The following is a 15,241-nucleotide window of genomic DNA, read 5'->3' as shown; positions in this document are numbered from 1 at the left end:
AACATGCAAACAACGACAACAACATCTATAATGTTTACCATCTTTAGAGTCACTGGTTAGAGCACTGAGCACAAAGTACAGCTGAGGCTGTGGGAATGCCAGTTGATTTTATTTATTTAGTCTTAAATATATAGTTTGGATTTTTTGAAGTGGGGTTTTATGAGGTACTTGTTACCTACACATCCCCAGGTTTGAGAGAACGGAAGCTAAGCAAAGTACTGCTGTGGGTAACATCGGCAACAAAACTTATCTTAACCACTTGACAAAAGGCCGATCTAAGAAAATCAGTATCAGTTTAAGTGAATATTTTCCCTGATTTACCTCGCCATAGGACAGCTTTTAAATATTGCGCTCTCTCCCTCAACCAGAATCCTTTTGCACAAACAGTAATTTTACCTCACAGAACGCAGGAGTCACTGGTCTACCGCTGCATCGATCGGTTAGTTTGTTCACGTTATTGTGTGATTTTGATGAATCTGAACTAACCTTTTAAAACACTGAAGTCACACACTAACACAAACAAACTAATCTATCAAGCCAGCGGTAGACCAGCAACTCTCATGTTATTAGAAGTAAAATTAAAGATTTTGGCAACAGAGTCTGGTTAGTTTGGAGAGACTGATATTTGACTTATATAACTTCAGTTTCTTGACAGAATAGACTGTCTGACAGCAAGGTTAAGTGGTGAGAATATTCTAAATATAGCTTAGACCTAAAATAAATAATCAGTATATGTCTGTCTTTTCTGTAGGTGGATATAATACGTTTTGCTGCTGACCCTCTCCACTGTACATTGGCATCTACTGTAGGTTTTACACTGATTATTGATAAGTACCTCAGGTAACCGCACTTTAAATAATCCTAACTATTCCTTTAAACCAAAGCATTGGAAAAAATTGCAATTCTGACCTAATTCCAGTGCTATATGTAAAGTCATCAAAATTCATCCTGAGGGGGCGATGACTGAACTAAAAGTTGTGAAAACATTTCATTATAAAAACCATTTATCCTCTGGAGAAGATAAATGTCTGTACAAACTTTCATGGTAACTGTGGACCAACTGACCAATATTACAATTCATAGAACCAAGCTGCTAGTGTGGCTAAAAATGACATGAAAATGAACGAAAACAGCAACCAAAATGTAGTCTGAAATTAGGTAAATATGAAAACTGTTAGATTACTACAGGCTTAAATATATTTCTGTCCCTCTTCCTGCAGAATAACTTCCTTTCACTTTCTACAGGAAGAGTTGTGCTCAAAACATGCTCTCTCAGGCTTTGACGCTCTGATAAAATTGACATATTTGCACAGCTGCAACATCTCTGTTAAAACCACATCTGCGCTTATTTCTCTTAACAAGAAAGACGTGCCTCAGGTAAAAAGAAATAAATGATGTCTACAGGCAGTCTATGGTTCTGATGCTGTCGCACCTCATCTTTCAATCCTAATGTTTTGTGCTTCACGTTCTGCTCGACTCATACATACACAGAACCCGTCTGATAAATGACAGAGGGACAGTTTACTCAGAGACAATCACCCGCTGGAGAGATGCAGCCTGATGTTTCGCTGATATTGGGCGTACGCTTTTTCTCTTTTTGTGGTAAATTTAATAAATAGAGCGCTCGAGGGACAAGATATGCAGGACCTGAGAATGGAAGGCAGTGAGGAGGGACAGTAAGAAGAAAACAGGGGGGAAAGGGGGAAGATATTGCTGCAGGGACCCAGTCAATAAAGACCACACACACACACACAAAAAAAAACAGAAAATAAAGAGACACTGAACACCCTGTGGTGCCTCGAGCTAAGGTGCATGACACATGTGAGATTGAGTCTGAGACAACCTTCTTTATATCTGTTCTCTCTTCATGTTTCCAGTAACTTTACACTTTACAAAAAAGACAAACACAAAAAAACAACCTTTCAAATATAAACAAAAACATGACAAAAGTCTGTAAAAGAGAGAAATGCTTTCTGAAGCCACCATGGGTCTAATCCCGATGCTTCACGAACGTCTTTATATTTTTTTCCCCCAAGCGCTGGCTCGGCTGTTTAGAGTCTGAAGCATATCAACATTCAGAGGTACACGATGGTTTCCTCGCTGCCTTCCTCGCCACCGCTGTCGGTCTCCAAGGAAACCAGCGCACTGAGGTCCAGATGAGGGTCACCGGGATGCGGGAGCACTGGATACGGGTCTGCTCCGCTCGCTGTCGACGACCAGGTTTCCCCTATGTAGCTGTGACTGCTGTGATCTGAGTGGGCACACAAAAAAAACAACAGTTATTCTACTCTGTTATGACAAAATGTAGCTCCCGATACAGATAATACACTCAACAAAAACATAAATCCAACACTGGCTTTTACTCCCAAATCTAAGACTTCTTCTGCGCACACCAAAGGTTTATTTCTCTCAAATTCTGTGCACAAATCTGTGTTGGTGAGCATTTCTCCTTTGTCAAGATAATCTATCCACCTGACAGGTGTGGAATACAGAGATGCATCATAATTGCACAGGCAAAATTTGTGTGAAATAAAACTTTTTCATACAAGAAGTCTTTGGCCAAAGTCAATGGCGCAGTATTTTCCTGCTATTAAAAGGATGTATTATTCAGATAGTAAGATGCTCCTGGTTCATTCTGTGCACTCTGCTTCGAGGGAACTCCAAATTAAAACTGTAATTAATAGCAGAAGGGTTGCAGGTGGGTGAAATAAGGTGTGCATTTATGCACAGCAGCTGTAACCATCAATTGTTTAAACTGACAGGATTGTCAAGATCTTTTAATTACTACTCTTTGTTCTTCTACACATCCACAAAGTCTCACACAGTTGAAGTTTCCTCTGGAGAGTTTCCTCTGTCCCGTCTCTTTATAACTACAGTTTGTTGTTTTGCTGCTTAAATATTGACAATATTTGTTGCAGTGACACTTCTGCACGAATTGAAACATTTAAAATGACTGAAAGCAGCCTCTCTAATCATTAAATCATCTTTTAAATGATGTTGAGTAGCCCAAGCCTTCCAGGTCATTTCTTTATTGTGTTGTATTGATGTATAAGCTTTAACAGTTTACTTTAATGATTAGAGAGGCTGCTTTCAGTAATTAACGAAGTAACATTTCCCTGCATGTGTAAATGCGCACAAAGACATGCTTCATCCAGTTTCACCCACCTGTAACCCTTGCGTATTCATTTTTATGACCCGGCCAGATGGGACATTTCAGCATCCCGGTTCCTTCTTCAAAATGTGCCATTTAAATAGCAATGCTCGAATGCACTCTGATTGGTTTAATTCATGTTATGACCAAAACATACCTGTGATTAATTAAGACACTAAACACAAACCCTCTGGACCTTACTTTGAGCCCCGTTTAAGTGGCCAAGTGGAGCTGGACAAGCTAAAGGCGCAATAGATGATCTGAATAGGACCCTGAGATCTTTTACTTCAACTCATGGAAAATGGGAGCAAAAACAAAAGTGTTGCATTTACATTTTCACTAAGTGTACACTGACAGAATTCAAACTTCATCGTTTACTAACCGCTGATAAATAATCACCAGGATGAGACATGTGGCCACTTGTTTAATGAGCTCAGTCTAATTGTTTAGCCCACTCATGTAATCACTAACTGCATGTAGATCAACCACAGCTGCTGCAGCTCAGCCCACTGCTCCCTCCTGCAGCTGAACATAAGACCGAGAACGAAAACAAAAAGATTTCTGTGTCATCCATCATCCCCCCCCCATCTACTTAGAGGCGTCACTTTTATCATGATCTTTGTCAACATAATCAATCGTCGTGGTCGGGATTCGATGACACCTGCCTCCTCACACTTGACGGTTAACAAGAAGAGATGAGGGAACGAGGGATCCGAAACAAGGAGGGATGAGGAGAGATGTTAGCGAGAGCAGCTTTCAACAAGATAAAAAAGGATTGAAACCTTTGAGTTGGCAAACATACGGCCTGCTGAAGTGTTTTTGAGCTAAATATTACTGTACACCCCTGGCTTCTGAGGCGCTCCCCTCGAGGATCAATAACATTATAACATTAAAGCAGAGCCGAAGGATAAAGTGTTTTTATGGGTGGTATCTTATAAAAAATGTTTGTGACTGCTTGCATTCTTACATTTGTGTGCATGGTGGGTGCTGTCTGGCATTAGGGCAGGTGTGCTGTCATGGTAACAGATGGCGTGAACTATAAATTGCCTCATTGTGTCCCTGCAGGAAAGTGTCTCTGTTTGATTAATTATATAAGAGTCTGTTAGAGTAGCTCTGTTAGCCACCATATAGGCAGACCGGGCCTCTGATAGATGAGACATCAGTGTGCAGTCAGATGATACAAACAATCAATCTCTGTCTCAGAGCTTTAGCCATGGAGTAATAAGATTTTTAGCATTATTAATATGTAACAACACAGACAGACAAATTGATGCTATATAAGGAACAAAAAATAGAATATCTGTAGAGCAAGAAGCAGTTAGGCTCTAAACACTGATGAATATACTGAATATAGGGGTTATTTTCTGCAGGATAGTAATTCTATGCTTTATGAAAATGCTGATGATGTGGCGTCTGTTTTGTAAGAATGGCAGCTGATTGTTTTGCTCAGGTAACTCCATGTCAGAAGAACTGTGTAAATCTAGCCTCCTGCTAATCAGTGTTGATAAAAACAAAGAAACTCATTTTAAATCGCCCCGTGGAAGCTGCAAAACAGCCTTGACTCAAAGAAATTGGATTTATATACAACTAATTCGCAACAGAAAATACCTTTTGAGGGAAATGTAATTGCGAACGAAAAATGTTTTCTGTTAACATAATGAGGCATAGGCACAGGAAGGGGTGGTGAGGGGGCTGCAGCACCCTCAAAAATCATGCAAAATAATAACCATCAGTTAAACTTGCAATGGCTTTCTCCTTTTTTACCACAATTTACATGGATACTACTACTATTTGTGACAGGAAAGAGGTTTGACTTTATCTGTTAATATGAATCAGTCTACAGCCATTTCTACTGCAGTACAGTGGCACAAGACCATCAGTACAACAGGATGTTTGACTTGATTATAGGTCTAGATTATTAAATATATCTGGTGAGTACTGCTTGCTCTAATTGTTTGAGGTTCGGTAAAGTATTCGTTTAATGATGTTCACATGTACTGTACTCCAAACAAAGGAACCAATGCAACTTTGCACCCAATGGACAAGATTTTTTTTTTTGCACACCCCCTTTCTTATAATGTTCTGTACTGTTTTCACATTGCACTTACTGTTTTCATATGTTCTGTTTACCACCTTCTCTACCTCAGTCATCTTTTGCACAGACTGTTTATTCTGTTTTTATACCACACATGCTGGTTTTTACTCTGGTTTATACTGAACATACTGCTCTCATATTGTTTACCACCTAATCTACTTCAATCATCATGTTCTTATTTCCACTTTTCTTTCTTTTTTGTTCTCTTTTTTATTTATTAAACTTAGGTTTCTAGTATATTTGTAAATATATGTAAATATGTTTTCGCATATGACAATAAAGCTTTTGAATCCTTTGAATACTTGAATCCTCAAAGAGAGCGGTGATGTGGAAAGAAGTGGAGAAATGAAGCAGAAACTAATCGCTCGTTCCTGAAGCCTGATGTAAATAATTCTCAGGCTTATCGGAGAAGTGCGTGAACTACACTGCAGACTCGAGTCTCCGTTTAACAGCTTTGTTAACAGCAACAGAGTGACAGCTGTCTCTTCTGAACGGGACCATCGGTGGTTGATTGACTCGATTGACACTTGACTCTACTTGACTCCACTTGACTTGTTTGGTTGCTGTTTCACTCCCTCTTCCTATATATAAAAAATGATCCTGTGACTATTGATACTTTTTTGCTGATGTCATATGGAAGACGGCCTTTCTTATAAGGAAATAAATGGGTTTTGGTATCAGTCAAAACATCAGTGCATCCTTTTGATATGTGTGTTTAATATCTCAGTCTGTGGTAAACTATCTATGTTGTATAGAGGAAAGCTTTATCTATGACAACTACACACTGAATTTAAATGAAAGCCTTCTGGAGAACGCTATAGAACAACTCTGGTAAACACAAAACTATATAAGGAATTCTTTATGCCATGTGCAATCAATATAATGAAGAAACGGCACTAAAATGCTGTGAAATCTAATTAAATGGCATCAACTTTTGCTTACACATCGCTGGTGATTCATGAGCCCTTCTGTTTATTATTTTATGTCTTTTGTTTCTAACTTGTTTGTCTTGATTGATGAGACAAATGATCAGCTCCGAAACAAATACGTCTTATTTTATTCTGTTCTGCTCTAATTGTGATCTCAGTTTTGACCCGAATAATCAGTATCACTCAGTCATTACTGTGCAGCCTGATGCTTTGTTACAAAGTCATACATCAGGTTTGTGCACCCTGCAACACACTCAACAGCGTGAGAATTAATCTACATACTCTAAATAGCACCGGTTTCATCCCTCTTTTCTTCCTCAGCCTTCTGACGATGCTCTCATCCTCTGTATGAAAAGGTGAACGATACGACTCATCAGATGAGAGGTCACTTCAGGAAATTCCACCCAACTGGTTCCCCGAGATTACATTGTGCAGGAACAAATTATGGAGATCCATTCAGCGAAAAAAAGGGTGTGTGTGTGTGAGTGCATGAGAAGAAATCCTCACATGCTCAGGTGAAGATGAGTGGTGAGATCAGATTTTGATGCATGCGACTGACAGCACAATGGAGAATTTGCATTTCTTTTCACATGAAAAAGAAAGAGATACCAGGTTCGTCCGCATACCAGGCAGGCGCGGTATTCAGTATAGGCTCATAAATCCAAGACTGCACATAAAGTACTAAACTGACACATACACAGGTTTAAATCTAATGAGAAATTAAACGAAGAACATTATTCAGTGTCATTGCAGGCCCTCATGGGATCCACTGAGGAATGCATTATGGGTAGATCTCAGCTTGGAACGCACCCTGCGTTGTAGACCGCAGCCAAGTCTACACCCCGGGCTTGTTAACAAGTGACTCAGGTTTCACTGGGGCATGCGTGTGCGCTCAATAATGAGGAAAGGTTAATAAGCTGATCAATGAGGAGGAGATTGTGCTGCCTGCTGCAGCTGGTAAACAATACCTGAAACTCTACAGCTCAGGGCTGAGGGACGGGACACGTGTAACCTGTAATTTTCCCTCACCTGCCTTGAATATGAGAATGAGCTCGTGCCTGGATGGATTAAAGAAAGGGGACGGGCAACCGTGAGAATGTTGCTGACACCTTTACAGGGAAATGCAGAATAAAGTGATGGTTTGGATAATTAGATGTGCTGTTGTATAAGGTACTGTTGATAGTCGGCGTCTTAGCTACAATAGATGGCGGTCGGCACACCCCTGGTTTGAAGAAGCTGCGTACCGACACAGAAGCTTCAGTATCAGCTTAGGTGTACCAAACCTCACAGGAAAAAGCAGTAATTTTACCTTGCAGATCGCTGGTCTGCTGCTGTGACTTTGGTGAATCCAAACTAACCTTTTAAAAACACCAAAGTCGCACTATAAGACAAACAACCTAACAGATTGGGACAATGATAGACCAGCAACTGCAGAAGTGTATTGCATTCACTTAAGAAAAAGATTTTTGCTCTGTTTATTATAATTTTTCATGTTTAAAAAAAATCTGCTTTGTTTTTCTGAATTAATAGGATCATTTTTCATGTAAAAAACATCTGTTTCACTAAATTAATGAGCTGCTTTTTAAAGTAAAAAGAAAAAAAAAAACCCTGCAGTGTTTTTCTGATTTAATCAGCAGGCTCTCCATGCCTAGAGCTGACTATCAGGACCCCTAGAGCCTGTCCAGAGGCCTATAACCAGCCTCCAGTGAGCTCCAGCAGGCCCAGGCTAGACTCTTTGTCCTGCTGGAGGTATCTCATTAATTCAGCAAAATAAAGCTGTTTTTTTACATTCAAAATGATCTCATTAATTCAGAAAAACTGAGCATATTTTGTTTTTGAAGTGAAGCAACTCCCACGTCCTGTGAGGTAAAGTGATTGATTTCCCCAGTGGAGTTTGGTTGACATGGAGGGTGTGATATTTGGCTTACATAACAGAGGTCTCCCAACAGAAAAGGCTGTCTGATGTCAAAGTAAAGCAGTGAAAATATTCTAAATATAGTGTATACTTAAACTGATACTGATTTTTTTTAGCTGGACCTTTTTTTAAGTGGCTAAAATACCCTTTGTTGTCCACAGCAGTATATTGCTTAGCTTCCATACTGGTGTTCTTCTCTGTTTGGGGATGTGCTGACCGCCGTCTACTGTAGCTAATACACTGCCCATCGACAAGTACCTCATACAACCCCACATCAAATAATCTAAACCATGCCTTTAAAATGCGTCTGCATCTCTCATTCCCTTCCTTGCACCTCCCCCCTTCGCCTGATGCGATGACAAGTCATGCTGTAATGAGTTTTATAAAGATTTTTTCAGATCAATGTCCCAATCAGTCAGCCATCGCCTGTGAACTGTGATTCACATGCCGTTGTCTGCCCTGCCAGTCAATAGGTAGAGGAATCATCGATTTTCCTTCCCTTTGGCAGGCGAGGGCCCCGGCTGGTTGCTGGGGCAGGTGGAGGTGGTGGGTAGGAGGAGGAGGAGGAGGAGGAGGAGGTGGTTTCTTTTTCAGGAGACACTGATTAACTGAGAGGAAGGACACACAAAGCCTCACCAGGGATACAGCCTTGAGAGCAGCATGTGTGTGTGTGTGTGTGTGTGTGTGTGTGTGTGTGTGTGTGTGTGTGTGTGTGTGTGTGTGCATACAGTACGGTCACACACACATGGGTGAAACCACTGCAGGCAGAGGGTTTGTTTACATTCTCACAGGTAGCAGATTTCTCGTTTACGTCGAGCAGCAGAGACAGAATGATAACAGCGCTCTACTGTCCCACACTAGAGCCACTTCAGCTGTGTAATATCAGGCCATTAGCACTAAGACACAGGATATTAAACAACCAGCAATGAAAATTAGTAATTGAGCTACTTGATGCATTCATTAGCAGATATTTTTTTTTATGCCAAATTGAGTCCCCTCACAGATGGTATCTGAATGCAAAAACGCAGCTTAATAAAATCTGTTTTTCCTCATTAGAATGGAAATTAATGTAGTTATGTGCTCACTGCTTCTCTGTAACTGTGGCTTCTGTCTTTTATCGCTATAAAAGTTAGTCTTTACAAAATGTGTCTACAACGGAGCTGCAGCAATTAGTCAATTAATTGATTGTTAATTGTTTTCAAGCAAAAACACCAAAAAGTTGCAAATGAACTCTCTCGTTAGTTTGCAAGAGCTCACATTTCCTCAGTGTAATAAGAAGACAAAAATAAGAATGAATTATTAAACACAGAACAATAAGCAGAACAGAGCTAAAACAATAAGCACTCAGTATAAAAAAATAAACGTATTCCCAAATGCTTACATTAAATGGGTAAATAAATGCTTAAAGCCCCAGATGGTTAAACCACATTAAATATAAATAATAGTGCAAATTAGACTGTGCAGGAGTTTATTTGCAGGATTTTGGTCCACTCGTCTCTCTCCTATGCACCTGTCTCATCAAACAGATGTGCAAACTGTTCTTTTGTTCTCAAGCAAAAACACTGAGTATTCTCTAGTTACTCATTTTTCTTTGTTCTTGGGGGTTGAATGCCTTTATCATTTCATTTTAATAATTTAATGGTCTGCGTCAGAGGAACGAGTAAGAACTGCTGCTCAGCTTGTTTGACAAATTGAGTTACTTTACTGATTCAAATTATTAATACCGTATTAACCATAACCACATCCTTCCATAATATATACCGTAATGTATTATGGTAGGAGGAGACAACAAAAAATGAAAACATGAGTGCCATTTGATTTGTGTTTTGCTTTAAACTTCCACGCTAAAACAAACATTAACTTGTTTGTAGTTCTTACCGCTGGGCGTGTGCTGCAGCCCCAGCCGTCCTGCAGGGCTGCAGAGGTATCCTGTCCCCATCATCCACCCCTGGGAGTCTGAGTGTGGGCCGTGGGGAGTCTTAGCGACGGGGGTCTGTCTGCTGTTGGATCTCGCCAGCAGGGTGTTGAGACAATTGTGCGCGCTGGGGTCGTTTCTCTTGTGGTGGACGTGACGGTTGTTGACGCTGGTGCCAGCGAATGCGGCCTCGTTCACAAACACGGAGCCGTTACCGGCGTGGTCTCTGGACTGAGTCGGCGCCGAGTCCTGAGGGAGAGAGAGCAAAGGTCACGGTCACGGTCAAGAATGCTGTGAACAGACGCTCATGTACAGGTTATAGACTTGAGAGCTTCTAAAGCAAGAACGGATGTTGGTGATTAGATATTTTCTACACCTGTAAAACCATTCAACAATGCATCTTTGAAACACACTGATGAATCTGCATGAGGGAGCAGAAAATACATCTTCTAATTCAATGGGTGAAACCTATAAAAGGCCCTGTTAATAGGCTTTTTACAGCCTTTTCTCTAAAACTGTAGGCAAATTAAAAAATAAATTACACCCAAAATCAATTTTCCCTGTTACCTGTAGTGGTACACAGTATAATAGATAGTAGATACAGAGCGGATTTATCCACACAAATACAATGGAAGTGAATGGAATCTGCATATGTGTTTTTATGGGGACAATTTCTTTCTGATGAAAACTGTTCACAGTTTGCTCCATGCATTGTTCTGAGTAATGGAGAGGCTATTTCTGAGTCAGAGCTCCACAAGAAAATCTGTGTTTTATTGTATTAGCGCAGATGTATGGAGTCATAGGAGAGCCTTAAAAATATATATATCTGTTTGAATATATTTGTTTGTTAATTTATTTCTGTATAGATTTATTCACATATTATATATATATTTATTTGCATATAAATTACTATGTTTTTTCTGTATATTTTTTAAAAGTTTATATTTACTTAGTTTTCCTAATTATTTTTTGCTGGTGCTTTTGCTTTTCCCTGTTGTTTTTGCATGTGCAGGATTCAAGTGCGCAGGAATTGACAACTTATTGACAGGACAAAAAACAAAAAAAAAAAGCCTGAAAAAAAATAAAATAATATGTTAACTACTAACAAGTGCATCATAAGGGGCTTATTAAGCTTATTAAACTCTTAAAGATGAATATTTCAAACCCTGGACAAATAAAACTGTACAACTGAAAATGCACAGCCAGATACAAGTAGAGGTCAATGGAAAAATGTTTACTTATTTGGGTGGACTGAACCTTTAATGTACAGTGAAAGGTGTCACTGCTACATCTTGCTCAAGGCTCCTCCTGTCCTCTCCTCTGCTGTCCCATCTTCACATCAACATGGCCTCCTGTCCTCTGCTGAGCCGGTGCAACACAGCTAATTAGAAACGACCTGAGAGTTGGTGTGTGTGTGTGTGTGTGTGTGTGTGTGTGTGTGTGTGTGTGTGTGTGCGTGTGCGAGTGTGTGCGTGTCATTCGATCTGTCTCTGACCCTGTGAACTGCTGCCTCTGGCTACAGCATTAGCACGGGAACATTAGGACCTCCACTGCCTCCGCACGCCTTTGTCAGACCACTGCTGTTAATGCGGCCTCCACACCACCGACTGAAATAGATGAATGGAAATAAATAAGTCCGCAAAAAGCCGAGAGAGCCTCATCACGTCTGGCCTGTAAAGAGCCCAGGGTGGTGTGTAAATTAACGAGGGAAGGAGGGAATAATGTAACGCGAGTCTGCTCATTTGTCCGTCCATTTGAGCGCTCTCTGTGTGCGTCTTTTGAACAGTCGCACCTGCTGAACTGAGCAGCACAAAGCCAGCAGAGGCTCACGTAGATGTATGAGACGCACTTTATTTTACAGTACTGCTCTTTACTAGACAGTATTAGATCATTTATTAGACTTTATTAGAGAATAATTAGAGACACCTTACAACAAAACTGTAAACGAAAATATACTGTTTGCCAGTTTTAGAACCTTAAAATACTGTCTAAGAGTATAACTTTAGGCACATTTTAATAGATCTGTACTGTAAACTAAAGTGTATTGGTTCCCGCTGTTACAGCCTTATTGGACTTGGTCATCTGGGACAGTCTTAGAAATAGGGTTTCCAAAAGGGTTCTTCCTGAAGAGCTGAGGTTCTACCGGAACCATTTGTTTCAGGAGAACCATTTTGTGACAAAAGCGTTTGTTGAGGGTTTTTTGTAAGTCTAAGGGTTCCATTAAGAACCATTTTCATCCAAAGACCCTTTGGGAGGAAACAGTTATTCAAGTATTGTTGAAATCCTTGAAGAACTCATCAAGTGCTTGTCAAAAAGGTTCTCTGTAGAATCCCGTTTTCGGTAGAACCTCCTGAGTGGGTTCTTGTTAGCACCCTCAGAAGGTGGAAAGGTTCTGGATAGAACCCCCAGAGAGGGTTCTGGGTGGAACGATTACGTCAAAGGTTCTCTGTAGACCCCCTCATAGGACGTTCTGCGTGGACTCTTTCACAGATGGATCTAGGTATGACTTTTCATGTTGGGTTCTTGGTAGAACTCTCTGAAAGTGGAAGTTGAGTGGAACTTTTATAAAAGGTTGTAACAGGAAAAAGCAAAAAGGGCTCTCTTATGGGAACAAGACAAAGAACCTCTTCTGGTTCCAGTACACACCTTTAATTCTAAGAGTGTACAACAGAACTGTACTGTAAACTAAAGTGTATAATTTCCCACTGTTAGACCCTTATTAGACTTCATTAGAAGGTAATTACGGACAAATTATAACAGAACTGTACTGTAAACTAAAGTGTATTATTTCCCGCTTGACATAAAGTATGGCTTGTTATGTCTCATTAGTGTACTGCAAAATAAAGTATGTACTCTATTACTTTTCACCACTGCTGCTCGTGCATGTGAGCGAACAGTGCACCCTTTATCCTCCACGCCTTCCAGCTGCGGGCGACATTTCACTGTAGTGCTTTTCAAACACAGTGTCGATAATTTAAGTCCTTTCGGACAGGATTGATTGGTTTCTTGGTCCGCGTGCCTCTGGTTTTAATTATTTTGTCGGAGCTTTTATTTGCGACGGTTTAATTATCATCAATCATTAAGATGTTTATTGGTGAGTGGAGCTGCTGGAGCACTGAGACAAATGATGCTGAAATTGCTCTCATTATTGTAGGTCGTACATCAAGAGGGGATTGAGCCGCTCCGTGTAAATGAGTGAGCCGACGTTACTCAGGCTGATAGCTGTCGGAGAAAAGCTTCACTTTAACGACTCGAGCTGAGAAATTCTCCATAAACACTTCATATCAACCTCACCCTCGTGTCAGGGTCAAGAGCTTCAGTTGGGAGCTTTACTGAGCTCTACGATGTCTCAGACTGAAGAGAAGTTATCCTTAAGACCACTGACAGAAGAAATGGCATTGCTTCATAATATTTATCATTGTTAAATGGTAAACTAATAGTTAGACATTTCACTGTTAACAAACATTTAAATGTTTATATATGCTTTATGAACAGGGGTGAACGTAGACTACGAATTACTATTACAGCTTTTATTGCTTCAAATTGTTCACCTCTAGTTTCATGCATCCCTGAGCATGTGCATTACATTTTTTTAGCGCTTAACTGCATTTTTCTAGTTTAACATACTTTATTTACTTTAATTTTTAGTGGCTGTCATTTGCTGGTTGTATTTGTTGTAATTTGCTTGGAGTTTATTGATTGTACTGTTGCAAGTTTTTTTTTTTTATTTGCTTGGAAATTGTTTTTATGATCTGCTTGTGCTGCCTTGTGTGAAACAGTTTGTGACAAGGTTTAGGAGAGTGATTTAGGACAGTGCTTTATAGATAAAGATTATTATAAGGTGTTACAGAGGAAACAGTTGTCTGTTATGTGCCTCCTTCTCCTACCTGCTGCCCGTCTAGAGGGATGACCATGTGAGGGATCACAGTGGGCAGACTCCTCTGCCGGCTGTGCCTCCAGTTCTCCAGCAGCTTCTGCTGGTTCTCCAGCCGCTCGCGTTCCCTCTCCACGTTCCTCTGGCCCTCCCTGAGCCGCTCCAGGCTCAGCTGGTACTCCTCCAGCTGCTCGTCCAGCTCTTCCCTCTCGCGCTTCAGCCTCTCTGCCTCCAGGTGGCACTGCCTCTCCCTCTCCTCCAGCCTGCTCTCCTGCTCCCCCTGCTGGCTGTCCCGCGCCTGGCACTCCCTCTCCCAGCGCTCCTTCTCTTGGCGGAGTTGATCCTGGAGCCGCTGAGCCGCCGCCACTTCCTCCTTCCGCTTCTCCAGGTTACGCTGCTTCTCCTGTTCCTGCAGGCTGCTGCCCCGGATGCTCGGAAGGTGTGTTCGCGGGGCGCGAGGGGAAGGGCGCCCGGTCTCTTGGAGGAGAAGCCTCTGGACCTCAAAGCAGCTGTCCTGGAGGGTCACTGTGGCCTGGCATAGACAGAGACACTTAGATTATTTGATGTGGGGCTGAATGAGGTACTTATTAATAAAGTCAAAGACGAGTACCAGCATGCAAGTTAAGCAATGACCTGCTGCAGACAGGGTCTCCCCAAACCAACCAAACTCCATAAGCGAAATCAGCAATTTTACCTTGCAGAGCACATAAAGTGCTGTTCTGCCGCTGCCTCGACTGGCTAAGTTTGTTTGTGTTATTGTCTAACTTCTGTGTTTTAAAAAGTAGTTTGGAACGACCAAAGTCACACAGTAACACGAACAAACTAATAGATTGAGGAAGTGGAAGACCAGGAACTCCTGTGGTTTGCAAGGAAAAATTACTGATTTCGCCTATGGAGTTTGGTTGGTTTGGGGAGAGTGATATTTGGCTTCCTGTCAGAAGATGCTGTCTGACAGCAAGGTAAAGTGGTGAAAATAATTTAAATATAGCGCACACTTAAACTGATAGTGATGTTTTTTTAGGTGGACCTTCTTCAAGAGGCTAAAATACTTTTTGTTACTGAACCTGTTCACAGCAGGACATTACTTCGCTTCTGTGATGGTGCTCCTCTCTGCTTCTTCAAATAATTTATCAACTATCCCTTTAACCAGACTTGCATCCTCACAACAGGCAGTAAGAGCAGGTGATTTGAATGGCAAAATGTGACGGAAATCATGATCAGGCTCTGCTGGGTGCCCTGCTTTTTGTGTGTTTATGCCCAGCAGCATCTCCTTACAAGGTGAAATGATCCCACCTGGTAGAACTGCGGTTTTCTAGTTCATATACAACAACTTTGAATATGAAAATAACTTTGTGATCAAAA

The 15,241-nt window shown here is 41.0% G+C and overlaps 1 protein-coding gene across 4 annotated transcripts in view; it reads right to left on the bottom strand.

The window, feature by feature from the left end:
• Nucleotides 1-1,832: 1,832 nt before the first annotated feature.
• arhgef28a (Rho guanine nucleotide exchange factor (GEF) 28a) overlaps nucleotides 1,833-15,241 on the bottom strand; it is a 68,143-nt gene continuing 54,734 nt past the window's right edge. For 3 of the 4 annotated variants that reach the window (XM_084745595.1, XM_084745592.1, XM_084745593.1), the window contains 3 exons: nucleotides 13,893-14,411; nucleotides 9,969-10,254; nucleotides 1,833-2,251 (listed from right to left, as the gene is read on the bottom strand). In XM_084745595.1, the coding sequence (XP_084601721.1) occupies nucleotides 2,076-2,251; nucleotides 9,969-10,254; nucleotides 13,893-14,411 (981 nt within the window). In that variant the 3' untranslated portion in view covers nucleotides 1,833-2,075. Of the gene's footprint in view, nucleotides 2,252-9,968; nucleotides 10,255-11,115; nucleotides 11,613-13,892; nucleotides 14,412-15,241 lie in introns of those variants that run through there. The other variant, XM_084745594.1, reaches the window with a different exon arrangement.

The sequence above is a fragment of the Lutjanus erythropterus genome, chromosome 20, assembly GCF_056507025.1.
Source record: "Lutjanus erythropterus isolate fLutEry1 chromosome 20, fLutEry1.hap2, whole genome shotgun sequence".
Taxonomy (NCBI): Eukaryota; Metazoa; Chordata; class Actinopteri; order Lutjaniformes; family Lutjanidae; genus Lutjanus; species Lutjanus erythropterus.
Note: the sequence above shows the minus strand (reverse complement) of the source record. Positions and strands in the feature narration are given on the sequence as shown.